The sequence below is a fragment of the Aythya ferina genome, assembly GCF_964211825.1.
Source record: "Aythya ferina genome assembly, chromosome: 5".
NCBI classification, from domain to species: domain Eukaryota; kingdom Metazoa; phylum Chordata; class Aves; order Anseriformes; family Anatidae; genus Aythya; species Aythya ferina.
The window spans coordinates 62,458,725-62,486,704 of NC_140301.1; the positions used below are offsets into that span (position 1 = coordinate 62,458,725).

The 27,980-nt window shown below is 58.8% G+C and overlaps 1 protein-coding gene across 6 annotated transcripts; it reads left to right on the plus strand.

Annotated features, from left to right (window-relative positions):
- Window positions 1–2: 2 nt before the first annotated feature.
- Window positions 3–27,929, plus strand: TRIM9 (tripartite motif containing 9). 6 transcript variants are annotated; one of them, XM_084522279.1, is made up of 13 exons: window positions 3–918; window positions 12,948–13,043; window positions 13,233–13,355; window positions 16,881–16,991; window positions 17,287–17,440; window positions 18,654–18,811; window positions 20,067–20,205; window positions 22,398–22,586; window positions 23,769–23,810; window positions 24,453–24,476; window positions 25,170–25,473; window positions 26,208–26,370; window positions 27,865–27,929. In XM_084522279.1, the coding sequence occupies exons 1-13, from the start codon at window positions 94–96 to the stop codon at window positions 27,925–27,927; spliced, it is 2,391 nt and encodes a 796-aa protein (XP_084378405.1). In that variant the 5' UTR covers window positions 3–93; the 3' UTR covers window positions 27,928–27,929. The 6 variants fall into 6 exon arrangements, with proteins under 6 accessions (XP_084378405.1, XP_084378406.1, XP_084378407.1 ...); XM_084522280.1 differs by having other exon boundaries at window positions 25,173–25,473; XM_084522281.1 differs by having other exon boundaries at window positions 18,666–18,811.
- Window positions 27,930–27,980: the final 51 nt, after the last annotated feature.

Genomic DNA, 27,980 nt, shown 5'->3' on the forward strand with positions numbered 1-27,980 from the left:
GGCGCGGTGCGGTGCGGGTCGCTCCGCTCCCCATTAAACTCCCCCCCTCCTCCGGGCAGCGCCGCCGCCGCCGCTGCTCTGCCCCGCTCCCTGATGGAAGAGATGGAAGAGGAGCTGAAATGCCCGGTGTGCGGCTCCTTCTACCGCGAGCCCATCATCCTGCCCTGCTCGCACAACCTCTGCCAGGCGTGCGCCCGCAACATCCTGGTGCAGACGCCGGAGGCCGAGTCCCCTCAGAGCCGCCGCGCCTCAGGCTCGGCCGCCTCCGACTACGACTACCTGGACCTGGACAAGATGAGCCTCTACAGCGAGGCCGACAGCGGCTACGGCTCCTACGGCGGCTTCGCCAGCGCGCCCACCACCCCCTGCCAGAAATCCCCCAACGGCGTCCGCGTCTTCCCCCCGGCCGCCCCGCTGCCACCGCCGCCACCCTCAGCTTTGGCCCCTCCGCCGCCTCCCCGCAGCGCCTGCCTGACGTGCCCGCAGTGCCACCGTAGTTTGGGCCTGGACGAGCGCGGCCTGCGGGGTTTCCCCCGTAACAGGTTGCTGGAAGCCGTCATCGACCGCTACCAGCAAGGCCGGGCGGCCGCCCTGCGCTGCCAGTTGTGCGAGAAGGCGCCCAAGGAGGCGGCCGTGATGTGCGAGCAGTGCGACGTCTTCTACTGCGAGCCCTGCCGCCTGCGCTGCCACCCGCCGCGGGGCCCGCTGGCCAAGCATCGCCTGGTGCCGCCGGCTCAAGGCCGGGTGAGCCGGCGCCTCAGCCCCCGAAAGATCTCCACCTGCACCGACCACGAGCTGGAGAACCACAGCATGTACTGCGTGCAGTGCAAGAGCCCCGTCTGCTACCAGTGCTTGGAGGAAGGCAAGCACTCCAGCCACGAGGTCAAGGCGCTGGGCGCCATGTGGAAGCTGCACAAGGTGAGCCCCGGGGGCTGCCACGCCGCCGGGATGAGCCCTGCGTGGGGTTCCCTCTGTGTAATGGGGTCATGTGTTGGTTGGGGGCACCGTGTCCTCGTGCTATCCATCCACCATTGCCTCTCATGAGCATCGCCTGCCCGTCCTGGCACCCTCAGCCCTCTACTTTTGGTGGCTTCGTGCAGAGGAGGGCAGGAGAGGCTCCCCAAACCTGCTGGTGGGAAGGATGCTGCTGGCAGGAGGGAGGCGTGAAGCCTCGGTGGCTGAGGAAGGGCTGCCTGCCTCCTCCCGCACCCTGAGTCATCGGGAAGAGGAGGAGGAGGAGGAGGTGGAAGAGGAGGAGGAAGGCCGGCAGCAGGGAGAGGTGCCTGTCCCTGCATGCTGATCAGCGCAGCTCGCTCCCACACGCGTCCTCGCTGGGGGGAGAGGGTCCTGGGGATGCAGCCAGCGTGGGCTCAGCGCCACCCAGCTCGTGCTGCAGCCTCCCTCCTTGCTCACAGCATGACCCTCAGCTCATCCCCTCGGGGAAATGAGCAGAGGGGACGGGGACCTGGGTGGACAGGGCATGAGGGGATGCGTTATGCTCCTTGCGTGAGCTGCAGGAGATGGGTGCTGGCAGAAAGGAGCCGGGGAGAGGTGGAAACACGCAAAACCTTGCTGAAAGGGGCTGGAGAATCCATCCAGGGGGCTGTCTGTGCGTTGTGCTTCGCCTTGTGGCTCCCTGGGGGGTGCAAACGGCTGGGCTGGGGCCGTGGGCGCTGGGCACCGTGCTGCGAGAGAGGAAAAAGGGTGCAGTTTGTGCCTCTTGCTGCTCCTGGCCCTGCTTTCCTGGGGACAGCAGGACTCTTCTCCCCCGGCACGGTGGCTGTCAGATGCCGGGAGCATCTTTCCTGCTCGGAAACCCAGCCCGTGCTCGCCGCATTCAAAGCCCGGCGCCAGCTCTCCTGCGGGAGCAGGCGGCTCTCCAGCCACGGATGGATGGGCTGGGGCCGTGCCGACACGCAGCAGGGCAGGACACGGCCCCGGAGCTCAGCAGTGCTGTTAAAACAAGAGGAATCTCGCTTGTGCCAGGCCTTTTCGCCAGGCTGTGGCTGTGGCGCTGCGCTCCTGCCCTGCCTCGGGTGCAGCAAGGCATTAGGAGCACCCGTGGGTGTCTGGGCGGCTCGGTGCTGCTCGAGGTGCAGTCCCTGTGCTCTGCAGGGTGGCGTATTTGTAGGTGAGTGGTTAGGTTTTGTTCCAAAACAGCTTTTTGGGGAGAAGGTCTTTATCAGGGTGGCCATCTCACGTGGCCAGCAGGCACAGACCTGCCGTGCAGATCTTGGAAATGAGAGGGTGAAGCTGAGCCTGCGTTTCTGCAGTCTGTGTGTGTGTCCTCGGGATGTGACAGGCAGGGATTTGTGGCCATTAGGCACTGGTTTTTTTATTAGGGGAGGGAAAGGAGTTGGGTTGAATACAGCAATATTGTAGAATTGAAGGGATGGCCCCGCTGCCAGAGCTCAGGGGTGCTCCCAGGGGCTGCGTAACCAAATTGGGGCCTTTGGAGGGGTCAGGCTTTGTGGAGCTGGTTTAAACCAAGCCACCAGGACCACCAAACCCCACGGACCTGGCTTAGGAACCAAGCCACCTTCAGACTGGAGCTGGTGAGCAGCCTGCAACACCACCTCCCTGCCCTCCTGGGGGGTGGCAAGACGTGCCTGGAAGGTGGCAGTCCCTCTCTGCCTGGTCCTTTCGGTGAGGTGAGTGCTTGTGAGGGGCTCCTACAGCTCGCAGGAAGAGACAGAGGAGTCCTGGGAGAGAGGGATGAGAGGGAAATGGGGTTTTCACCCGAAATGTCCTCGTTGTGTAGGTAGGTTGCAGCTGCCGGCCTGCGCCCTGACGAGATGTGGTGCTGCTTGTCATGTCAAAGGCAGGAACACAAGATGGAGCTGGATCCTGCGTTCGCTGCACATTCCAGGCCCTCTCACTGACAGTGCTGTGTATAAATACCTATTTATTTATTTTTTCAGACAAACTGCAGGGTTGCGGTGGTGGGTTTCCATCACAGGGGTTCGTGGGGCTCAGCCTCAGTTCTTCACCAGCACCTTCCCCGTTGCTTTTTTGTGTTTTTTTTGCCCCATTGCTTTGGCAAAAGGAAATATTTGCTGCTAAAACAGAAGCAGGGCAGGTCCTTAATCTCCTCTTGTTTCATTTTCCCAAGCCTGGCTGCGAGGGTCTCCCAAATCCCAGCACCCTTTCCCCTCCAGCCGTGCGGGGTGCCTCCTGCCTTCCCCAGGGCTGCGTTGTCCTGGGGGTGCCAGGGAGGTGGAGGTGCTTTGAGGCCAAAAAAAAAGCCAAGAAATGGCTGAGGTCGGTGGATTTACACCAGCTCCGTGTGTCCTGCAGGCGATGCTGCCTTTTTGTATCAGGATTTATTCAGAAAGCAGCTTTCTGCCCTTCCCTCTGCGCTTGCCTCGGTTAACAGAGCGAGGAGCATCCAAGAATACCCCATTAATCCCAGGTGACGAGGGACAGCAAGTTTTACAGGGTGTTCTTGGAGCTACTGCAGCATCCCCTTGATGCCAGGAGGCATCCACTGAGCTCTGTGCAGATAAAAACGGGCCCGGGGCTGCCTTGGAGGGGGTGTAAATCCCTGCGGCTCCAGTGGGAAGCCCTAAAATGCAGGGACTGGAGCAGGCAACGCTGTGCAGCGCCAGCCAAAATTCCTGTGCCCTGCATGTACCAACCCTTTTCCATTCTCTCCACGTGGAGGTGCGTTGGGTTTTTAATTCTGGCCACTTCACGAATGAAGAATCCCACAAACTCGGTAATTTTTGGTCAGGAGCACGCCAGGTGAGACGAGTGGAAATCCAGCAGTGGAAAAAAAATCAGCCCGTGGACCAATTCTCGTCTTTTTCTCCCGGAAATGTCAACAGGTGGCAGTGTGTCAGCCGGGGAGCCTCCTGACACTGCATCCGCAGCTGGAAAAGCAGGAGAACGAGCGAGCAGGGAGAGCAACCGCGGCTCCTGGGGTTAAATCAATGATCCGAGGGTGAGAAAAAGGCATTGCTGTTTGTTTGCTGGTGCTGCGAGCCCTGCCAGCAGCCAGCACGAGAGCTGACAGCCATGCAGGGTGGATCGTGGTCTGAGACACGTCCTCCAGAGGCTTATGGTGCCGCTTTTTGATTTCTGCTGTCCTAAATAAAGCGCCCCAAAGTTCAGGTTTGTGCAGTGAAAGCCTTGGTGTCTCCTGTTAGAACCTGCTCTGTGTGAACACAACCCCGTCATGCGTCTTCACAGCGATGCTGTGTGTTTTTTTAACAACTCATATTTGGTATAGGAATAAAAATCATTTATTAGAGGATCTGAGGAGGTTTGTAGCGTGCTTTCTACGTTGCCAGCACGTAGCACTTGGAGGTATTTTCATTTTTATTCCTAAAGGCTTGAAGGAACGCCCCGCATCGCCTGGTGGCATGATTCACCTGCTTACTCTTTTAAACCAGACCACTTTCGACTTGCCCCTGGTCTCCCTGGCTATATCAAGGGCTAATTAACAAACAACAGGCGGGTTATTGCATCTCCTGCCCTGTTCCCTGCTCCGTTTGTCCCGGGGGAGGCTCTCCGTGCGTTGTGCCCTCGCTGTCTGGATTGTTAAATTAGCTGCTGAGTAAGCCAGCTCGCTCCGTGCCCCTTCAGATCGTCCTGCTGGGGTGAAAATCTAATCAGGGGAGGTCAAACAAAGGAATTGGTGTCGATCCCTGGTGATCCCAGCTCAGATCATACACGAGAAGGGTGGCACGGTGCAAGTCTGCTCCCCGTGGAGAGGGTAAGAGGCTCCCAAGGATGGTTCCAGCTGTACCCAAAACACCACGGGTTGGCACACCAGTGCTCCGGGACCTCTGGGGTGGGGTGGCGTACAGAACAAGGATCCCACCAAGGAATCTCAGAAAGAAATGAAGTTTTTAGTGAGGGGCATCCCCGTACAAACAGCCTGCTCTGATTTTCGGCTGTGGTCTCCCCACTTGGGGCACGTGAAGCTGGCAGAAGGGAGGCAGAAGCGATGTGGCTGTGAGTGGAGGCCAGCTTGCCCTGCTGGGATTTGGCCTCGTGGTGCTGGCCAAATAACTCAGGAGGCTCCCTGCCTGTCCTCCTTCCTCGCTCAGACTCCTCTATCACGTCCAAAACTACATCAAACGCAGTGGCTCAGCTCGTGCAGCTCAGACACGGCCAAGATGACCTGTTCCCATCCTGCAGCAGCACTTTTTCCACCCCGAGCTGGAATTCCCTGCAGACGAGGACCCGATGGGCTTTGTGCCACAGCTCGGTGACCCAGAGCCAGCGCCTCGCTGCGGTTCCTCACCTATGAGATGATTTCTCCCCTCCCCTGGAGCCCGGCAGCACCAACTCGTTACCGGCTAAGAAATCCAAAGATTTCTCCCAAAGACAGAAATATTCTGAGGGCACGGTGCAATGCAGCAGGAGGGGAACGAGCCGTGTCCTCTGGGTGATCCGAGCTTATGTGAGCAGCTTGGCAGCAGGAGCAGGGTCACAGCTCACGGAGCTGTCGGCGTGGATGAGGATCCTTCCTGCCATCGGATCCAGCTTCCAGCAAGCTGTGGATTGTTGTAGCTGCCATGAGGCTCATCAGATCCTGGGATTTTATTTTTTTTTTCCTCTGGAGAGATCCCCAGCTTGATGCCGGGTGGGTCTGCAGTGGCAAAATGTGCAGAGCCTCAAAGTCTTCAGGTGCAGCGAAGACGCTGTGCCATCGAGTGCCGTGGTTTGATCCAGCTCTGCTCTGTGTGTCACAATTCGTGTTTTAATTTTAATCGTGAGCCACGATGTCCACAGGCAGCTCCTGCTTTTGTGTGCCTCGAGCTTGCCACGTCTTCGTTAACTCGTCGGTGAGTAATTTAGGGCCGTGTCTGCCTCCTTCCTCCGTGCAGCCATCCCTGCTGTAGGGAGCAACCGTGGGGGCTCGAAGCGATGAACTCCTCCAGCGTTTGGCTGGGGGAATTTTGGCTCTGGAGACGTACCCGGGGGGTGATTTATGGCACGTTTGGAAGGCAGTAAGCTCTTACCCACCGTTTGACACCTGCAGAGCTACGTTGATTTACCTCCTTCTTCCTGGGGATGTCTGGACAGCAGGGGGCTGGCGCACAGGGGGATGTTTTCAGGGTGGGATGTTTTCAGGGGCAGGATGTGTTCCCAAGGGCTGCCACAACCACCCCGCACGTGCTGGGCAGAGGAAGAGCAGCCAGGCAGGAGGAGAAGGGCCCCTTTGTGCTGCTCAGAGGCAGTTTTGGCCTCGTGCTCCCCGCAGCGAGCCCCTGGGTCCTTTCCCACCGGTTTCCAGCGAGCGAACTCAGCTGGGAGAGGCCGGGACAGATCCGAGCTCCATCTCTGCACGTGTGAAGCCCAGGGGTCACAGCAGGGCCACCCGGGAGCTAATTAAGAGTCAGGGCTAATGAGCTCAGGCAGAGCACCGGGCTAATCCCAGCAGGCTGGCTCCGTTCAGCCGCGTCTGCGGGGTGGATGCCGCAGCTGGGACACCTGCAGGAGTCTCTGCACCCTCTCCTGCACCCCACGAGCCTACCTGATGGAAAATGATGCTGGTCACAGCATCGTTAGCACTTCCACACCACGTGGAGCCCCTCTGCTTCACGTACAGGTGCTGCTCCATCACACCATGTCCCAAGCAGGGGCTCCTTGCTGTGCACGAAGCAGCAGGAGGAGCGAAAAACACCCCAGATTCCCCTCTGCTGCTGCTCGTCCGCAGAGCCCAGCAGCGGGGAGAACAAAGAGCATTTTAACAAGCTGCTCCCGGCCCTGCCAGCACGCCGTGTGTTTGCTCCTCTCCCTTCTTCTCTTTAAAGTTTGTTTTCGTCACGGCGGAGCTGGGAACCGGAGAAGAGCTCCCGAGACGCCCGGTGCCGTCCCTGCGAGCCGGCCGGCGCGGCGCTGCGTTTGAAGCTGAGCTTATAAATATTAGCAAAGCACCTCCTTCCCCGGGAGTTTCAAACCCTCCGAGGGTTTGCTGGAAGAGGTTTCTTTTCCCCTTCAACTTCACAGGGACTTTAGAAGAGCCCTTCAGCCAAGTGAGAAGTGGGCTCTGCAGATTGAGTGGGCTCTGCCTGCCAAACGCATGGCCCGGGGGCTCCACAGACCCTTTTAAATACGTATTTGTTGTAAAAGAGGTACGAAACGGATCACTTCCGAACGTGCCTGCGCGCTTATGGTGTAAAAGAGTTTAATTTTGTTGAAAGTGAAGTGCAGCAAAGCCTCGTGTGCCCTTTGGGATGCTGCCTGCTGCTCCTGCATCCCCTGCCAAGGGGATGCACAAAACCAACACACTATCACTGAAGCAAACGTGAATTATTCCCATTCCCATCCCTCAGTGCTCCCTGGGTTCCCCACATCTTCCAAAATGCTCCTGAATGGTTCAGCGAGTCCACTGAGTGCTGTCCTCGTGGCACCGAGGTGAATTGCTCGGCCCCAGCAATTTGGGCAGCCTTCAGCTCCGAGCTGTGGGTCCCCTCACCTCCTTGCTCGCTGTGGGCACCCTGACAGCTCCTTCATCACTTCCTAATCAGCCTAATTTAACTCTTATAAAAGAATAATTTTTTAAAGGCACGCATTAGTGCAGCTCCTCTCAAATTACTGATTTCTTCTTTTGTTGTTAACGGGTCTGCAACCTCATAATCCACCCGGTTTGGTTGGCCATCCTAACGATATCCCCTTCCCCTGCCCACCTCCCTCGTAGCCTCACGCCACCTTTGAAGGTTTTCTCACCCGTGCCAAATTCTTATTTCCACTGGAAATCTGAGCGGGGCTCCCGGGAGGCCGCTTGAAAGCCGTCCCCCACGCGCAAGGGATTTAACATCCCCCTTGGATGCTTGTCAGGCATTAACACGAGCTTTAAAGCACGAGCCAAGAGGGATATTTTAACAAAAAAAATAATGAATAAAGAACCCACATCCTCCTAAAAATGTCAGGGAAGCAAAAGGGGGGTTGCTGTGTCCTCTAGGACAGGGTGGCCAACGCGCCGAATGCAGGAGGAGGAACCAGGAACCACCCCAGGGGGCTCGCAGCCTGCTTCTTCGGGTGCTGTTTGGGGAAGGATTGGTAAAAATCATCGTTAGTGCAGCTAATCGGGTTGGGATTTAACTCCACGGTCATCAGGCTTAAAGACTTAATGCAATAATGGGACGGCAGAGCCGTGCGGGGAGGGGATAATTGGGGTGGGGGCGTGATTTTGAGGCTGTGGTGGGGACGAGGCTGTGTGGGGATACGTGGCAGGGTGCCTGGGGGACGCGGTGCTTGCAGGCACGCTCCTGCACTAACTGAAACCCCAAAAAATGGGTGTGTGATGCCCTGGCAGCTTGCACTGCGGGGTGGTGGCGTTGTTAGTGCATTTGTGCACCCACAGCGCCTTCAATTTGCGCGTGGAGCAGGTCCTTGGGACCATAACCTCTGCAGACGTGTTTTTCCATGCAGTGCGGAGGAAAGCAGGGTTTATCCGTTGGGATTTACCCTGCTGTTGGCAGGAATTCCTTTAATTTCTTTGCGTAAGCAGACGAAGCAGCAGTTGGTGCTGTTCCCACCTCGCCAGACCCAGCGCTGCCCCGACCAGGAGCGTTTCAGAGCTCCTCCACCTTCTCCAGCAGCCCTGGTTTGTCCTCTGGAAGTGAGAGCAGCTCACAACACCCCCCCAAGGGAGCAAGGTCAGTCCCCTGGTGTCACCAGCAGCTCCATCCCATCGCACACCCGTCCTCCAGCCCTTCCTTGGAGGTTTTTTGGGAGCCGAGGGAAAAACGCCGCGAGGAGCAGAGAGCTGGGCAGCGATCGGCTGCTGCAGGGGCGAGCTGCCCAGCAGGCTCCTCAGGAAACGCAGCCTCGGGCTTTATTAACTGCCTGCCCTCTAATTAAGGCTGTGCGCTGGCTTTATTACTCCTCACAACAATAATAACGTTATTTCAGTGATTGCCTGGGATGTGCTTGATGAGACTCTTCCTCCTGACCTGTGGAGTCCTCCTCCAGGGGCTGAGCCCTGCTTTGCTGATCCTAGGGTTGAATGTTACTACTCAATATTTTCTGTGCGCTGCCTGCCCCAAAAACCAAAAACCATGCCCCAGACGGGTGGAAAACTAACAATAAACCATCATTTTGTGCCTCCTGGATGCTCTCTCAGGGCTGGTTTTGCACCGGGAGGGCTCTGAGGGGAAGCAGCGCCCAGCAGCAGCTCTGAGCAAGGCGCACGGCGCTTTCTGGAGCACCACGAAGCCAATTCCTGCACTTTCCCTCCAGCACAGACTTGTGTTATTTTTTTTTTCCTAGCAGTCTGTCTGCAGCTTGTCCTGCCCTTTATCACCCTTAGGAGAAGGAAATCTCACCGAGGCCCCAATCTGCCTGTTCCCCGTGCAGCCAGCTGGCACTAGGGGGGTGCCGGCTGTACTCTTAGACCCTTCCTTGACTGATTTAAGCCCTTTTGCCACAAAATCAGCCGTGAGCACCTCCACGTGCTGAGCACAGGGCCTGGAGCTGCTGAGCTGTGCCTGGAAGGGAAAGGAAAGAGCCTGGAGAAATCCCTGACCAGCTGCAGGTTGTCCTCAGCCTCTCGCCAGCCTCATCCATCTCCGGGAGCACACCGACGCCGACGGGCAGCAAACGAGCCCTGCGCTCCCAGGGATGCTTGGAAAAGCCACCAGCAGCTATAAATCAGTGATAAATCAGCGATAAATCACCTATAAATCATCAGCGAGCTCCCAGCCATCAGCAGGGCTGCGCTCCTCCAGCCGGCACGAAGGGGAGCCTCGTCTCCCCGGCCATCAGCCCCTCTCTGCAGCCCTTCCCGTGCCTTATTTTCATTATTAACATTATAACATTAATAATATTTTATTTTTTACATCTTCTATTTTTTCATTATCAACATAGAATGATTTACATTACGCGTTGCCCTGGTTTCAGTTAGGATAGATTCAGTTAGGATAGATTCTAATGGATTTTTTACGTTATAAATGATCTTTATATATCCTAATCGATAATATAAATATTTTTTCTTGTGTCCTGGCAGTCCTGCAAGCTGGGAACTGAGCAGGTGGCTTCCCAAACACCAGAAAAATCCTTTTTGGAGGGGAACCTGGGGCTCACCCTGCTGGTACGGACGGGCTGCCGGATGTCTCAGCATCCCTCACCCTAAATTTTTTGGAAACTCGAGCCAGGAGGCAGAGCTCCGCGTGTGCTCCCCGGAGCAGGGAACCCCTGGGGCCACTTGGAAAGGCTCGCAGCGAGGTCACGGTGCTCGGGAAGAATATCTCCTTGTCTTCTTTTCCAGGCTGCAGCCTTTCAGTCGCTTCTGCCTGCTGAGGAAGGACACTGCCCCACTGTGTGCCCGAACAAAGCCAGCGGCCGGGGCCATCTGTGCGCACAATTCCTGCTCTGCGCCCTGCTCTGCTGTTTTTTTTTTTTACCAAAACTATCAAAAACACGGTGGTTTTAACCAATTCTGACCAAAAACTCGGTGGTTTTAACCAATTCTGACCAGGTGGCCGGCAGCAGCCTGGGTCCACGCAGTCTGGGTCGTGCTTTTTGTGGGCGCTGGGAGCCCTCAGCCTTTTTTTTTTGCCCTCCCACTTTCTTTTAATGAAAAAGCCGTAATGAAAAAGCGGCTAAAAGCTAAAAAAAAAAAGCTAAAAGCTGCAGAAAAAGCAGCTAAAAAGCATTTGAGGAGCTCTCAGTGAAGCTGAGCAGCCTCTTCCGTGGTCTCAAGCAGAAAGACTGCGTGCCTGGCCCCCCCCCAGCAGGACCCTCCAGGGTCTTGGGTTAATTCCAGCGGCATCTCCGCCTCTTCCCGAGATGCGGGGGGCCCTGTGCAAGCCCTGGAATTAATTCCTGTGTCAACTGCCCCGGAGATAATCAGCTTAGCAGATCCCCAGACCCTGCCTCGCACGTGCGGGGCGGCATCTGCTCGGCAGCAGCAGCAGCCCCCACGGGCTCTGTGAGCGTTTCGCCTTCGGTGGGGTGGAGCAGGGAGAAAACCCCGATTTTGGGGGCACCAAGCCGGCTTTCGGGGCACTCTGCTGCCTGATTGCCCTCCGAAGACACCGAAGGGTTATGGCAGGCTGCAGTGGATGTGGTTTCCACCAGCCCTGGGGGTGTTTTCGGTGAGTTTTCTGTCCCCGGGTGGCAGCAGCTCTCCGGAGCCCATCCTGCAGAGCCCTCAGTGCCACGGAAAGGGGACGGGATCCCCTAAGAGCTCTGGGGACAGAGACTGAAGCCCTTATCTCCCAGTAGTGCTGGTGGGAGCTACTGGGGTCTCCTCTTGCTGCTTTGGAACAAAAGCCCTTGATTTTAGGGCTGGGCTAGGTGATGTTTTTCTGCGTTTCACACATTAATTCAGGGGAGGGGCAGCAGGGCTGCCCTGCCGGAGCATCCTCCAGCCCACCCCTTCATCCCCAGCCCTTCAAGACCCCGATGTGAGCCTCCATCACCCCCAACCACACTCCTCCATCCCAAACTTTTCCCCTCCGTGGGGTTCCTGCCAGCTGCCTCCCCGTTTCCTTGCCCAAAACCCGCGACTCTGCCCCTCGTGCGCGCTGAGGAAATCCTCCGAAACCCCAGGCTGCCCTAAACCCTGGGCGTGCTCCAAGGCTGATGGCTTTCCAGGGAGCCACCTGGAGGATTTACAACCCCAATCGGGCCGTTTAATTCCTCTCCACACCCCAACTCGCAGACAGAATAACAGAATAACACCAGGAGTGCTTTTCTCTGCGTCCCACGGCTGTGAATCCCCTTGTCCCCGCGCCCAGGCGTGCCCTGCGCACCTTCCCATCCGCTCTCCCTGGTCACCCAGCATTAATTAACGCTGGTTAATGGGCTAACCACCATGGCTTTTGGGGATGCAGCAAGAGCTCTTCCAGGAGACCTGTGCCTCCTCGAAACCTGGCCACAAGGGGCTGAGCTCTGGTTTTGAGGTCATTTCGCTCCGGTGACCTACCCGTGGGCAGCGCAGAGCTCTCATTAAATTTTAAGGGCGCACTGAAAGCGTTGGCCCATTAGGAAAGCCTCAAAGAGTTATGCTGAGATAAAGATCCTTTTCTTTTTTTTTCCCCGAAATGCATGTTGATTTTAAAAAACAGCTTTCGGAAGGAAAAAGGAAAGAAAAACCACCGTGCTGCAGTTTTAATGAGGAGCTTGTAAACCTCGCAGGCTCCCGCTGCTTCCCTGCACCAGCTGCCCTGCGGTGCTCAGCCCCCAGCAAAGCTCCGTGCCGGGCTGATCCCTGATCCTGCCAGGGCTGGAGCTGTGCACGGGGGGAGATGGGAGCTCAGGCCAGGAGCCAAAGGGTTTTTTGGGGGGTTTTTGGGGAGGTTTTGTCGGGGAGGGGACGGGATCTCGCAGGGGACAGCTCGGGGCGAGGAGCCCGGCAGGCTGCTGAGCTGACTTAGCAATCCCGTTTTTATTAGAGATGCATTCACTGATTATCTCCGCGTCCTAATGACCGGGGCACGATAAATCACCAAGGAAATGCCAAAATCACCGGGGTTTTATTAACATCTCCGGGGGAGGCAGTGCCGCAAGGTCGTTTTCTGCTCTCTGCTCTCTCTGACAGCCAGGCAGCCAGCCCACCTCCTCCCCCTGCCCCTAATACATCCCCAGGAGCACGGAGGGTTAGGTTTTGGAGATGTGGGGCCGTCTCCACCCTAAAACCCGCGTGCTGTTTGCAGCCCCCCAAAAGGCGAGATGTCTCCGAGCGGTAACTTACCACGGGGGATTTGCCCGGCTCCTGGAATAAGGCAGCCAGCGAGGCACACCGGGTCTGCGCATCCCAAATCCAGGGCTTTGGGAGCCCTGAGCTGATGGATAACCCTTTTTCCATTCCCATCCCCATGGCAGCAGGGGCAGGAGGACGCCTCCGTGGGGCTGCTGAAGGCTGCGCGCCCCTGGGCACAGGGACCGCGCTCCGTGCCCAGCCCCAAATGTGCCCACCTCGGCTCCTCAGGCACGGGGACGAGTTCGGGACGTGGAAATAACCCTACTCTTTTTTCCCCCTGCAGAGCCAGCTCTCCCAGGCCCTCAACGGGCTGTCGGACAGAGCCAAGGAGGCGAAAGAGTTCCTGGTCCAGCTCCGCAACATGGTGCAGCAGATCCAGGTAGCGCGTCTCCCTGGGGAGGAGCAGCCTTTCTGGGGATCCTCTGCCCCTTATCCCCGCGTGGTTTGTAGGGAATCCCCTCCCAAAGGGGTCCGCAATCAGCACCTGCCTCTTTTCATAGCATCCCCGTGCAGCTTTTCCCAAAAACTGCTCCTCCCAAAGCCACCCCGCTTTGCTCTGACCCCCCAGGAGAACAGCGTGGAGTTCGAGGCCTGCCTGGTGGCCCAGTGCGATGCCCTCATCGACGCCCTCAACAGGAGGAAAGCCCAGCTGCTGTCCCGGGTCAACAAGGAGCACGAGCACAAGCTGAAGGTGAGCCCTGCTTGCAGCTCGGGTGGTCGGAGAGCTTTCTGCAGCGCTGCCGGCACCACCACGGCGCCGGTTTTGGGGTGAAACGCTGCTTTCGGCTCAAGCTGCCATCCCGGGGCACTCGGGGTCACGAGGTGGTGGTTGTGTCACCGGGCAGGAGCAGGAATCTCTCCGTTTTCTGTTCTGCCCAACGAAAACTCGTGGTGCTTTCGCCCAGAGGTGAATTCTTGGCACGGGGAGGGGAGCCGAGACGCGGCTCTCCGCGTGAGCTGTGAAAACAGGCTGGGCTCTGCCTGCGCTGCTTCGAGCACTCCCCACGAGGCTTTCCATCCTATTTCCAGGTGGGATTTCCAGCTCTCTGCCCCGCACTGGCTGCCCCTCCTCGCTCCTTGCTGCCCCTGTGCCTTGTCCCCAGCTTTTCCCTGCGGTCCCCAGCGGGGCGGGTGAGCGCGATGCGGCGTCGGGCTCTGATCCTGCTGAAGCCCCGTGGATCCCTTATAGGTCCAGCTGGACCTACAGGGTGATAACAGCTTTGTGGGGCCGAGCCCTGCCTCGGTGCTCCTTCTCTGGCACCGAAGCACAGCCCAAGCAGGCAGTGCCACGCCGACGGCCCATCCTGTGGGTGCAGGACCAGCTCGCTTTCACTTTTCCCCTGTGGGGCAGTTAGTTACCCTCTCACACAGCCAGGCAGTGGCTTCAGCAGTCAGGCTGAGGCTCACAGCCTCTGCACACCCTTTCCTTCTGGTTTGGGGACGGGGACAGAGGGAATCTTGCCTGCTTTCAAGGCAAGGGTGGCCATCACAGCACAGGAGGGCACGAGGACAAGCCTGCCAGCTGGCACCGGGCCACCGGCGCCTGGCACCACCAAGCCCAAGCTCCCAGCCCCGTGGAGCACCCGGAGCTGGGGTCAGCTGGGCTTTAGGGCTGACCTACTTCAGCTTGACACACATCTCGTGCGGCAGGCACCCAGCCAGGGCTGCCCGTGGGCCGGCACTAATTGCTCCAGAGGGAGGAAATGAAGTGGGGAGGGACATCGCGCTGCCATTCCCAAACCCCTCTGCCATTCCCAAACCTCCCCCCAGGCTCGGATTCAGACAAAGAGCCAGCCTTTAACAAACAGCATCCGAAGGAGCAGCGTGGCCAGGTTTTAAATCCCTTGTCTGTTCTGCTCCTCGTGGCCAGCCCTGGTTTCCAAAGGATTGTTCCCCAAGGGAAGCCACCCTACAGCGCGGGCTGGATTGAGCAGGGGCCGTACAAGATCCCTGCAGGGTTGTCCCAGGATGAAATTCCAAGGGTTCTGTCAAAGCCACTGAGCTCCTGGACATAGCTCTGTACACGTCTGTGTCTCCAGAGCTGAAACACTGGTCCGTGACCCTTCCTTCTTATGGGATTACGCTCCCCAGCAGGGCTCATCCCGCGCACCGGAGCCAGGGTTCACGCGAGGCCGGGTGCCTTGAAACCCAGCCAAGCGCTGAGAGAGGAGGAAGGTGAGGAAGACGTTTAGGTAGGGACGAGCACAGGTGTTACTGCCTTCCAGGAGCTGTGTTCGAATGTAAATTATAGCTCGGATCGTCTTGCAGGAAAGAAAAGCTCCTGAAATAAACGCCCTATTTTAAGGCGGCAGCGAGGTGCTGGGAGCGCGCAGCGAACGCCCCTTTTGTAGGCTGTAATTAGGAACCAGCTGCTGCCTGCTGCCTCCTTTGACATGCAAAGGGGAAAAAAAAGACATAAAAACGACCAGGAATGGGACGTGTGGAGCTGCCCAAATCCCCTCGTGGGCTGATATCACCCGAGCTCACTGCCCTGCAAGGCTTTTCCCAGAAGATGCCACCACTCGGCTACCCCTGGGCTCCTGCAGAGCTCTGCAAACGGCCAGCTTCCCTGCACAGCCCAGGGCAGGCTGATTTTCCTGGAGATCTGGTGGATATCCCAATCCTTTTGGGTTCTCCTGAAGCTGCCCAGCCCCTGCCTTTATCCCCGTGCACAACTCAAAGGCCTGAGGACCTCCCGGATTTTGCTTTATCCCCGTGCACAAATCAAAGGTTTGAGGATCTTCCAGGTCTTGCTTTCAGCTCTGGATCCACCTCCTCTGGTATTTCATGGGAATACTTCATTCCTGGGGTAGCGAGGAGCTGAGATGCCCCACACAGTGGAAATCCCAGGCGGCTGCAGCAGGTACATGACACCCACAGGATGCTCACAGCCATATGGAAACCCCACAGGCTTCTGGAAACCCCTTTGCACTCCCCCTGCACCTTCTGGATCCTGCCCCAAAGGACTGGGAAGGGAGGTTTGGGGGCTTGCCCACGCTTCTGGAAAAAGGCACAGCGGAGCCAAAGAGGGAGTGAAGGAGTCTGGCTCTCCAGGAGCGGCTGACGCCAGCAGAGCCATTCTGGTGCACTCGAGTGTTAAAAACTGGCACCGAGTGAGCTCTTCCCTCTGATGGAAGCTTTCGAGGCCAAACCCAGCGTGTGCTTCTCTCCTGCATGGTCTCTGAGCTCCTCAGCATCTCTGCACGGCTCCAGAGGACAAGATGGGAGCTCCCCCTGCTGCCTCGCCAGCCTGGCGTGCTGGTGGCTGCTGCTGCTGCTGCTCCTGCTGCTGCTCCTGCTCCTGCTCCTGCTCCTGCTGCTCCTGCTCCTGCTGCTTCTGCTCCTGCTGCTGTTACTGCTGCTCCTGCTGCTGCTCCTGCTGCTGCTGCTGCTCCTGCAGCCCCCTCCCCAAAGCAGCAAGTGGTGTCCTTGCAAACAGCAACCCCCTAAAAACCAGGAGCCAGCCAGGAGCATCTTTCATAGCATCTCCCAGATGCCTCATCCCAAGCTGCAGGGTTTACGGTTCTCTTCTTCCTGCTAGGCGATGAAGCGGAGGTGATTAGGTTCTAATTAAGCCACGCACGCTCTGATTGATTGCCCTGCAGGAGTCCTTGCCCCCGTGGAAGCCCGGGCTGCTTTGCCGCGGGGGGCTGGGACGTGCCTCCATGCAGCTCTGCGTCCCTCCTGGCTGGGCAGAGGGGGTGTCTGCAGCCCAGGGGGTGTTTTAACACGGGATTCACAGCCTGTCGTGATGGGGACGTGGCTCTGCTTTCCCAAATTTTAACGTAGTGCAGCCTTTTCCATCAGCTGCTGGTGGGAAGCTCGCCTGTCCTGCCCCTGACAGCCCGCCGAGGAGAACTTTACGCAGCTCTAAAGCTCTTCCAGGAAAGGAAGGGCTGTCCCTCTGAGCCCATCTCCAGGCTCTGCTGCAGCCTGGGGAATAAAAAAAAAAAGGTAATTCTGCGTGGTCCATCTCAGCTGATGCGGGGTGAGCACCTCAAACACACGAATCTCCCCCTCAGCACTGCAGCTGGGGCAGGTTCATCCCTCTCGGGAACACCAAACCCCAGGCTTGATCCTCACCCACCACCCGGCGGCTCTGCTCTGCTCGGAGGCATCCCCACGAGGCTGCAGCTTTTTTTTTTTTTCTTTCTTTCTTTCTTTTTGGGCTCCCAGCCCTGCGGCTGGGCCATCGTGGCTCTCCTTGTCGCCGCAGGTGGTGCGGGACCAGATCTCCCACTGCACGGTGAAGCTGCGCCAGACGACGGGGCTGATGGAGTACTGCCTGGAGGTCATCAAGGAGAACGACCCCAGCGGCTTCCTGCAGGTCTGGATGGGATTAGGAGCCCTGGGGTGCTACAACAGGCAGGGGGGGGCACAGCGAGGACGGGATCCCCATTTTTCCAGCCCTAAAATCAAGAGCTGGGAGCAGCGAAACAGAAGCAGGATGGGGTCGGTTGGCTCTGAGCACGGAAACGAGGGGTTGGAGGATGTGTTCGGGGCTCTCCAGAGCAGAGAAACGAGGGGAAGGAGCGAGGGGGAGAAATTGGGGAGCAGGATTAGGGCAGGGCAGGTCCCCAGCACGCTGCCCCTCGGTGCCTGAGGCCGCTCCTCGCCGCCAGATCTCGGATGCGCTCATCAGGAGGGTGCACCTCACCGAGGACCAGTGGGGAAAGGGGACGCTGACGCCCCGGATGACCACGGATTTCGACCTGAACCTCGACAACGCCCCTCTGCTGCAGTCCATCCACCAGCTGGACTTCGTGCAGATGAAAGGTAAGAGTGTGCCTGCCGCCCCTGCTCGCTCCCGGCACCGCCGAGGAGAGCTTCTGCCCGGGGAGGATGGAAATCAGCCTGGCTTTCCTCACCTTCTCCTGGCCTCCACATCAACCTCGGCTTTGTTTCTCGGTGGTGAAGCGCAGAGCCACAGTTTGCCCTTCCCTGCAATCCCCGTGGATGGTTTTGGGGCTGGTTTTGGGGCTGGTTTTGGGGCTGGTTTTGGGGGCAGTGCTGTGCCGTGTGTCCTCCGTACCACAGCAAACGCCAGCAGCTAGGGGCAGGGGGTGAGACCATCGGGGGTGAGACCCTCGCCCCTCACAGGCGAAGAAAAGGCTTTTAGGAGCCAAGTAAGACATTTGTTATCCAGCTGGGTGGCCCTGACAGCAGTGGCATCAGTTCCCTGGTCCCCAGCGTCAAGGTTACCAGGAGGGGGGGTCTTTGGCTCAGCTCCACAAAGAGAAATGTGAGAAATTCCACTTTGAAGCAGGCAGGTTTGTTTTTTTTTTTCAAATTTTTAGGTTTTTCACTGTGAGAGTGGCCGAGCACAGGAGCAGGTAGCACGGGGAGGTTCATCTTTTCCTCCCCGAGCATCCCCTGGCTTCTCCACGTCGTGTCAGGGCTCCCCGTGTCCTGGGATGTGCCCAGCAGCAGGAGCTGTGTGCGGGCAGAGCTGGCAGGGGACAACAGCCCCGAGTCCCCCAGGGGTGGGTGCTCTGCTGGGGACAGCGTGGGAGGACCCCGAATCTTTTTGGGGCAGCCTGAGGGCCATCGTTGCCTTGCTGAGAGGCACCCCCACGTCTCTTCTTCGCTGTATCTTGGTGGAAAACCAGCAGCATTTCGTGCTGGGCTGCGGGCAAGGCCAGGCACCCCGCTGCAGCCAGCTCTGCTGAGCATTTTTGGGAGCATCCCTGCTTCGGGACATGAGTCGGGGCAGTGGCACACCCTGTCGTGTCACCACGCTTCTCCAAAAAAAAACATCAGAAAGAAAGAAAGCAGAGAAACCCCAGGGAAATCCCAGCTTCACCAAGCTGCAGGGTGGCGAAATTTGGAGGAGCTCACCTGGAAGAACAGCTCTTGCTGCTGCTCACCCCCAAGGCACCCCCATTTCCACCCCGAGCAGTGCTGGCTGAGCCCCGAGGCCCTAAATCCATCTCCGTGCTCCCTCCCCGTGGCGGTGCTAGCAGCCAGGGTCCCTCTAACTTGCCTTTAGTTTCCTCTCCAGTGCCGGCCCCGCCGATCCTGCAGCTGGAGGAGTGCTGCACCCACAACAACAGCGCCACGCTGTCCTGGAAGCAGCCCCCCTTGTCCACGGTGCAGGTGGAGGGCTACATCCTGGAGCTCGATGATGGCAACGGCGGCCAGTTCAGGGTAGGTGCTTCCCCAGACCTTTTTTCAAGTCCTCTCCCGCCTTGGAGACGTGAGATTTGGCTTGCCGGGACGCCCAGGTGCGGTGCAGACAAGCTCTGGGCATTTTTTGGGGAGGTTTGGAGCCGTTTGAAGGGGTAGAAATACCTTCCTGGTGAGCAATGTGACTTGCAGACGCGGAGGATCCGTGTGAAGCTGCCTCTGCAGGTTGCTAAATATTTCGTGCGAGCCATGCTAATTGCCCCAAAAGCCTCGGGGTTTCGCCAGCTGCCAGAAAGCAGAGGTGTTTGAGGCCCGAGGGCTTTCGGATTGCTGTCATTACACAATTAAAATCAGATTTTTCTCTGATCCGACACGCTGATAATTCTCCCGGCGTGCTCGCAGCGAGCAGCCCCTCGCCTTCTCCGCGCACATCCACGCGAAACTGAGCTAGGCAGGAGCTGGAGCAGGGCGAGGATGGAAAAAAGGAGGTGAGATCCACAGAGAGAAGGGCACAGGAGGCCAATTTAGGGGACATTGAGGCTCTGCAGAGCCTCTCCAGCAAGGTGAGGGCAATCCCCCAGAGCCTCCATTCTTCCTTCCCTCCTAATTTACCCGGAGACCTGCGAGTGCCTCTCGTGGGATGCCAACTGCAGGAGGGTTCCTTGGGTGCCGAGGGTCACCTTTAGCTTCTCATCACCCATCTCAGGCTGTCAGCACGCTGCTGGACCCACAGCTTGGGCTGCTCCCAGTCCCTCCACCCGCCCCACGGAGGGCAGCAAACCCCCGGGCTTTCTTGTGGGATCTGCTAATTGTAAGTGAAAGTTTCGTGAGCCACACGTTTCGGTAGCCTGTGGATGTGTTTGCTCGCCTGCTCTGCTCCCACAGCCTCGCTCCTTTGGCAGCAGGAGCGGGAGGTGCTGGTGAATCAGCACGGCTGTGCTGAACTCACCTCGGTTTTCTTTCAAGGAACGCTTTGATCCTGCCACCCAGGAGCACGCAGAGTTGCTTTCCGCGAGGAGATTTCCCTCTGCGTGCCGCCTGCATTAATCCCTCTCCCTGGCACAGCTCTCCTGGGCCGGGCTCGCTGCTTTCTGACCACAACCAGCAGCTCCAATCCCTGCAAAAACTGCTTTTAGGGCAGGATATCTGCTCGTGTAACTCTTACAACTGCTCTTACGGCCGAGGAAGGAACCCTCGGGGCGCTTCGCTCTCCTTTAGACGTTGCCCCAGGCGGTGGCGCGGGGCTGCGGGCACTGACGCTGCGCTTCTTTGGCAGGAGGTGTACGTGGGGAAGGAGACCATGTGCACGGTGGACGGGCTGCACTTCAACAGCACCTACAGCGCCCGCGTCAAGGCCTTCAACAAAACCGGCGTCAGCCCCTACAGCAAGACCCTGGTGCTGCAGACGTCCGAGGGTAAGGCGCAGGGGGCACGGCCAGCACCGCCGGGCTCAGGGATCCCCCGAGGGCTGCTGGCAAGGGGAAAAAGGAAGGGCTGTGGCAGGAGGCTCGGGAAGATCCGAGTTTCTCTCCCTTTCCGTGCCAGAAGGTGTTTGGTTTTTTTTTTTGGAGAGGGTCGGTGTGGGTGCAGGGGGAGATGGCGCGGGGAGAAATGGTGTCAGGGTTTGTGTTACGCCCCGGGGAAGCTCCAGTGTCTTCACTGATGTTGTTTAAAAGAAAATCAAATGCTCAGCACCGCTCCCAAGGCATCGTGCGTGGCTGCACAGCATCACCACAGCGTCCCCTCAATGCCTGGTGGTGCCCAGCAGGGAGCAGAGCCACCACGGAGCCACCCGGGTGTCCTCGCAGACCCCCGGGACGGACAGACAGGGACAGACAGCCACCCTGGCACCGTCTGCGGGGCTGATCCCCTCGCTGGCAGGCTCTCAGAATAGGAACAGCCCTCTCATGCCGTGGAGGAGTCTCCCTGACAGACTCTTAAGTGCATTTGTCACAGCAGGCACTTAATCCGGGGCGGAAAATTGGCTTGGTGCTGACGTGCAGGCTGGAAGGGGGGCTCTGAGCTGCACGAGGAGGTCAGGAGCTGTGCTGCTGTGGATGTGGAGACAGGGAGCAGCCCCACATCCACTGCTGCCAGGCAAGGAGCCTCTTTTGGGAGCTCTCCACGCTCGGTGCAACCCCTTTCCCATATTTCCCAGGCTAAATTCCCTGAGGGTGTACCAGGAACGGGGAGCAAAAGGGGTTGAGCAGAGAGCCGAGCCGTGACAAGCCCATCCAACAGGCAGAAATCTCAAATCACGAGCCCCAAATGCCTCAACACATGGGTCTGGGGGCTGCGGGCACGTTTGCAGAGCTGGGAACCACTCGAGGAAGCTGCAGCGTTGCCCTGGAGAGCCAAAAATAGGAGAACCCGGAGCCAGCCCTGCTGTGGGGTGGCTGGAAGCACTCCTGAAGGTCAGCAGAGCTCCCCCAGCTCTCTGCCTGGCTCCCCCGAGCCTTGCAGGAGCCAGCAGGGCTTGGGTTCCTCCTCGGCTCCGTGGCCTTTAAGCTGCCCAGCTCCAAAATCCGAAGGAGCCTGGAAGGAACGGGCTGCTCGTGGTGCTCCTGCGTGCACGTCACGGCCCCTCTCAGGCTTTGATCCCCAGCAGGTTTGAGCATCATCTGGACAGGGCGAGCAGCACGAGGGGAACACTGCCAGGAAATACAGGGACAGGAGGTGCTGCTTTGGGGGAGCCACGAGCCATCAGAGGGCACCTGACCTGCAGCTCCATCTCTTTTGGGGAAAAAAAAGGAAGGTTTTGCAGTGATGCACGCACCCAGATTTCTGACCCCAACGATGCTCTTCGCTCCCGCAGCCTCCTCCAGAAATTACAGCCCACCGTGCAAAAAAAAAACGCTTCTTTTAGCTGTTTTAGCATGATTTCCAGCTTTATTGTGGTTCACAGAAAGAGCCAGGAGGGCTGGGGATGCAGAGTCAGGGCTGTGAATGCGGGGAGGATGCAGGATTTGGGATCTCCACACCCCTTGGCGAGACGAGGGGAGAAATCACAGGAGGTGACCATCAGTGGGGAGAGGGACCTGGTGGCATGAGGGGATCCCTCTGGTGTGACGTTTTGCCATAAATCACCTGAATTCTCCTCGGAAGGCTCAGGTGTTTTTGGACAGGTACAAGGGGACACCAGGAGCCCCGCATCCCGAGCAGCCTTTGGGTAAGGTGGGTGCTTGGTGGCGCGCAGGGCGTTAGAGCCTCGTTGCCTCTGCAGCCTCCCCAGCACCCTAGAAAGGGACGAACATAGCATCTAGGACACAAAAAAGGTACGAAATTCATTAAAAATAACAGAAGCTGTGTTGGGGGGAACTTGTGAGCTCTTTTAGGTGCGTTACGGTGACGAGGTGCAGGGCTGGCTTAAAAGCAAAACCTCATGAGCGTCGGGAGGACGAGGAACATTTTGGAAGCCAACCCCACGTTTATTTTGGATGTCACCCGAGGCAAAGCTCCCCTGGAGGGTGCCGCCGGGCTGCACAGCCCCACGGCTCCCTGCTGCACCCCCCTGTGCCCGCACGGCCCCGGGTGCGGCGGGCGGTGGCGCGGCGCGGTGGGGCAGAGCCCATGGCTGACCCCTGGTTTGCATTGATCTCACGTTTAGAAACGCAGCCAGAAGAGCAGACCCTCCCTTTTCCAGTGCCTTTGGAAAGATTGCAGCTTCGTAGAATGAGTCCTTTCTCCTCCACCCTTAATCTACAACCCAGCTTTCCGGGGAGATCCTACTTTGAGCTAAGATCTTCGGCCCACCAGCTGAGCTTGCATTCTTCCTTACAGTCCCTGAATTCAGCCGGTGAGCCGGGTGCCTCTGGCATTTCCTCTTGGTCTGTGCTTCTGGCCGTCTCCAAACCGTTTGTTTCGTTCTGTTCTGTTCGTTTTTCTCCCCACGACACGCGGCTGGATGGCAGGGGCTGCCCCCGAGGCGGAGGGGATTTCGGTGGTGCGGTTTTTGGGGACGTGCCCGGCTGTGCCCGCAGCACCACCGGGTCCATCCCTGGGGTGCTGGAGCAGCAGAACCACCCCTGACATGGGTGCTGCTCGTGGCCAGGCTCCGAGCACGTTCCTCCTCTCCAATCTCCTGTCGGTCAGGGGAACAGAGCCCCCCCCGGGGACATTTCCCTGGTTTCCTTCCCCTCCCCAGGCGACGCACGGTCGGGTAAGACCCTTCACAATCCGGCTCCTAACGAGGTGGGCGCTCCAACAGCTCCTCTGGGAGCTGCAAAGCCAGGCGTGAGCATACCCGAGGCTCCTGCCCTGCAGAGGTAACCACGCTGACAGTGCCTCACCCTGCTGGCAGCACCCATGGGTGCTTGGCTCGGGCCCCGCACCCGGTGTCCGCGGGCCGGCGAAGGAGCAGCAGGCGCGGCGCGTCTCGGAGCTGTTTTCTAACCTCTCCTTGCACGTCCTCTGTCGTTCAAAGATCCTGGGCCCCGATTCTTCCAGCCCTGCACCGATTTACACCGCTCCATGGGCTCCAAGAGGAGGAATTCCTCTGCTGGAAGCCCCGGAGGAATGGGGGCCCCCGATCGCTCCGTTCCCATCCCATCGCCTGCAATGAGGAATGAATGCTGCAGCATGAGCGGTGCCGACATAACCGGGGGCCCCGCGGCTTTGTGATTCCCTCTGTGCTTTTCGTGTTTTTCCTCCTCACCCCGCTGTGCGCTCATGGCTTCGACTCCGTTTCGTTTCGGGCCCTTTTTCTGCCTTCGTGCCCAGCCGTCCTGCCGAGTCGGTGTCTCCGCAGCCACGGGCCGGGTGGCGGGGCCAAACGGGGTGGTGGCAGGGGGCTGAGGTTCAGGAACTGCCCCAGGGACCCCAGGCTGGCAGCACCCAACCTCACAGGTCGCATCCGTGAGCCCTGGCCCTGCTCTTTGGCTTTTAAGGAGCCCGGCCCCCTGCGGCTGGCCGGATCCTCGGGGGTTTCTCAGGTGTTGTGTCGTAGCTGTGATGTGTGAAATGCAGTATCTCTTTGTAGGATGCAATTTTGAGACCCAAGGAACGCCTTACTCTCAATTAGGCAAGTATATCTGTTAACAATTAACTGGCACCTCCTCCGTCTTGCTCATCCATCGTTTGTTGTTTTTTTTTCATTGTCTTTAAGTTTAATTTGGCGAGCGAGCAGCGTTTCTTGCGCACACCCTCCCAGATGTCCCGGTGGCAGGCAAATTGACAGAACCATCATTGCCGTGTGCTGCAAGGGCGTTTAATTTCCTCCCCACCCTGGTTTTTAAGAGAAGCCCTGTGCTTAAAATCTGGTCCTTCTGCCCAAAGCCGTGTGCCCCCATCCGCGCTCATCGGGGCGCCGATGGGCGATGTCCAACACAGAGCGCCTTCCCCAGGAGTGGCACTCAGCAGCCCCCAAATTTGGGCCCAATCCTTCATCCTTTGGGGAAATAAATGTCCCCTGAAGGGCACAGCACGTCCCTCACACACCGTGCCTGCCAGCAGCACTGCTCCATCCTCGCTTCATCTCCCCCCCGTTGGTGTGTGCAGAGCCCTGAAAGCTCCGTGCGCTCGCCGGAGAGGCGGGCGAGCAGAAATTATTTCTGATTCCCTTTTTAATTTATTTTTTTATTTTTTTATTTATTATTTTGGACTGAATGCCAACTTCACGCGCTGTTTTCTTTCCCTGCATGCCTCTCCCGGGGGATGACCACAGTTGACATTAAAAAAATGGTGGCAGGTACGGACTCGCTCCTGTCGCGCCGCGCGAGCCCGCGTGCATGCGAGCCGTCCCGTGCGCAGCGTTCCAATAAAGCCCTCCACCAAATCTCACCCGAGTGTCTCCTTCTTCGAGCCGTGTTTACTTCTGCAGGCGTGAGAGTGGTTTTGTGGATGTGTCAGTTCACGTCTCGCTGACCGCCGGAGGAAAAAAACCACCGGTGAAACCGGCAGCTGGTGGCTTGTGCAACCACCCCCCCCGTTGTCTTGTCCAGAGCGTGACCCCCGTACCTGTCCGCTGGCCAGAGAGCGAGTCCCGTGCCTTTAACCCCTTCGTGGAGGTCCTCAGGCCTTGTCCGTGGGCTTTCTCCTGTCTTACGTGTGGCCGGCTGCTGGGCAGGGCTGTTCCTGGGCGTGCAGCGCCGTGAATGCCGGCCGGTGGATGCGCTTTGTGTTCCCGGAGCTGCTAGAGCCAGACAGCGCCGGGGACAACGATCCTGCGGGCTCCCGAGCTGCCAAGGGGACAGGCAGGGGAGCAGCAGATCCAAAACTCAGCTCGGAGCCCCGACCCTAAAGCCAGGAGCCCCGCGGCCGTGCCCCGGAGCTCGGTGTCGCCCTGCATGGAGCATGCGCCGCTTCTCGTCCCGTCCTCTCCGTGCGCCTCGGCGGCGCCGCGCCCGTCCCCCCTGACCCCTCTGGCTTTCATCTCTTCCAGTAGCTTGGTTCTCCTTCGATCCTTCCTCCGCCCACGCCGACATCATCTTCTCCAACGACAACCTGACCGTCACCTGCAACAGCTACGACGACAGGGTGGTGCTGGGCAAGACGGGCTTCTCCAAAGGGCTCCACTACTGGGAGCTCTCCATCGACCGCTACGACAACCACCCCGACCCGGCCTTCGGCGTGGCGCGCGTCGACGTCCTGAAGGATGCCATGCTGGGCAAGGACGACAAGGCCTGGGCCATGTACGTGGACAACAACCGCAGCTGGTTCATGCACAACAACTCGCACACCAACAGGTAGGGGCCCCGCAGCTCCGCCCTGCCCTGGCACGAGGGGCCGGGGACGCTAGAGGCACCCGCAGGAATCGGGGTTTCTCTCCTCGTCGCCTTTTGTGGGAGCATGTGGCTTTGCCCAAAGCTAAGGGCAGCTCCTGCTGCTCTGGTTCGTTGCTCTGGCTGTTTTTTTTCTTATTTCTGTGGCTTGGTTGCATGCTGGCTCTTCCCCCGAGCATGCACTGCACCCCTTGCGCATAGCACACCCCATCTGCTAACTTCCAAAGCCTTTTAATTCCTGCAGTGAGAATATTTTGCCTCCTTTCATCCCTGTGCCACAGCTATGGCACGATTTCCCCGTGGGCTGGTGGAGCTGGGGGCTGGAAAGCTTGTGGTAAACTTGGGCAGAGCCTGGCATCCCCTTCTCGAAGGCTCGAGGGCGATTCTCTGCTGGGTCAGCGGGGTTTGAAGCAGGGCTCGCACTTCTGCCCAGCAGCTTTCCCCTCCTGGTGTCCTCCTGGGGACACGGGGACAGGCGGTGGCGCGGGTGGCGATGGGCACAGGTCACTGGCAAGGTGTGAAGCCCTTTTTTTGGGGCTGTAGGGTCAGGGGGATGCTTTGGGGGATGCCAGAGGGCAGGGATCGCAGCCACACAGCCCTGGGGAGGTGACCTGGAGGGGGCCACAACCCAAACCCTGAGCTGGGAGCAGGAAGGGCACGAAGCCAGCGTGGCTGTCACCACCTCTCTGCTCCCGCAGAACCGAGGGCGGCATAACGAAAGGCGCCACGGTGGGCGTGCTGCTGGATTTGACCAGGAGGACCCTGACCTTCTCCATCAACGAGGACCAGCAAGGGCCCGTGGCCTTCGAGAACCTGGAGGGCCTCTTCTTCCCCGCCGTCAGCCTCAACAGGAACGTGCAGGTGGGTGCCGGGGCCGTGCCCCCCCGGAGCTGCTGCCTCCAGCTCCCTGCCCCGTGGTTTCTCCAGCTTTCCAGCCCCTCCTGCTCCCTGGGGTTTGGCAGCTCCATTTCGGGATCACGCCGGCTCTTGCATCGCCCCAAGGACCCCGGCAGGAGCTCTGGGGTGGAGCAGGGCGCCTTTCAAAGCCTCTTTTCCCCTCGGGAGGTTCAAACCCCTCTTCTCTCCCTCTCTCCCAAGCTCTCTGCTCTGCTGAACGGCACCGAGCGGCGGCTCCCCGTGCCCGTGCGGTATTTCCATCTTTCATTTCCCCTTCTCACCGATCCCTTCCCTGCCAGCAGCCGCCCCACGGAGTCCCCAGCTCACTCAGCCTGGCCGTGGCACGTCCCCTCTCACTGCTCGCCCTTCCAGCACTCCTCCCTGCACTGCTTTTAGGGCTTTCCTGTTATTTGGGAGAAAATGAAGGGTTTCATTCCCACCCCAACCCTCTGTAGCACCAAGAGACGAGCACATTGTGGAGCCCTCTGGTTTCTGGTAATTCAATGTGCCAGGCAGGGCTCCAAATCCCCAGAGAGCAGGGGAATCCCATGGGATGCTGATAAAAGGCCGCTAATGAACCCAAGCCGTTCGTTATCCTCCTCCTTCAAAGGCACGAGTAATTAAAATCACCCTAATCAGGCTGGAAATAATCGTGTTTTAGACAAAGTTTCTTACAAATCTGGGTCTGAAGGGGGAAGATGCTGCTGCTCGAGGAAAGATGGAGCTGTGCTTCCCTCCCAGATGAAATTATTTGGGGAGGGAGAGCCCTGCACAGCTCCTGGGTGCCTGGGCGCCTGCAGGACCCGGCCCGCTCAGTCCCCTGCTGCTCACCAGGGATTTTTGGGAAGCAGGGAGTGTCCCTCTCAAATTTTTCTTTGGTTTTCCCCTTATTTATGTGCTGAAGTCCGTGCCAAAATGCTCCCTGTTGTCAGGACCGGGTGCCTGGCTCCCATTTGGCACCCGAGCACCCTGCACCCCACGGCACGGCCCTGCCCAGCTCCTTCCTCCAGCCACGTCCCCTCCTCTGGGGCTTTTTGGAAGCCTCCCTCAGCCCTAAGCACCTTTTCTGTCCTTCAGCCCCCTCCATGCCCTCTCCTGCCCATCCCAACCCCAGGAGGACCCAGCTGTGCCCACGTCCCACCCCTGGCAGCCAGCTGGGAGCATTTGGGGCTCGGCACCTCGGGTACCAGCAGCCCTGCTTCGTGCTGGAGCTGCATCAGGGCCCCAACCCCATAAATAAGAGGAGAAGAAGCAAAATGAATCCACCACCACATCCTAGGATCCTGCTCCCACCCCCAAAAACCCCACCGCTGGGCTCCCCACGCCCTCTCAGACCACCTCCCACCGCACCGGGGGTCCCACCATCCCCAGAGGGGACACCACAGGGGCTGTCACAGCCCGGGGCCGTGTCCCCAAGCCTGGTGGGGACACGTCTGAGGCCTGGCAATCTCGTTGCAGGTGACGCTGCACACCGGGCTGCCCGTCCCCGAGTTCTACGCCTCGCGCTCGGCCATGCAGTGAGGCAGCTCCCCGGGGCCGGCTGCCTCTGCACGGGGCCCGAGGAGCCAGCCCGC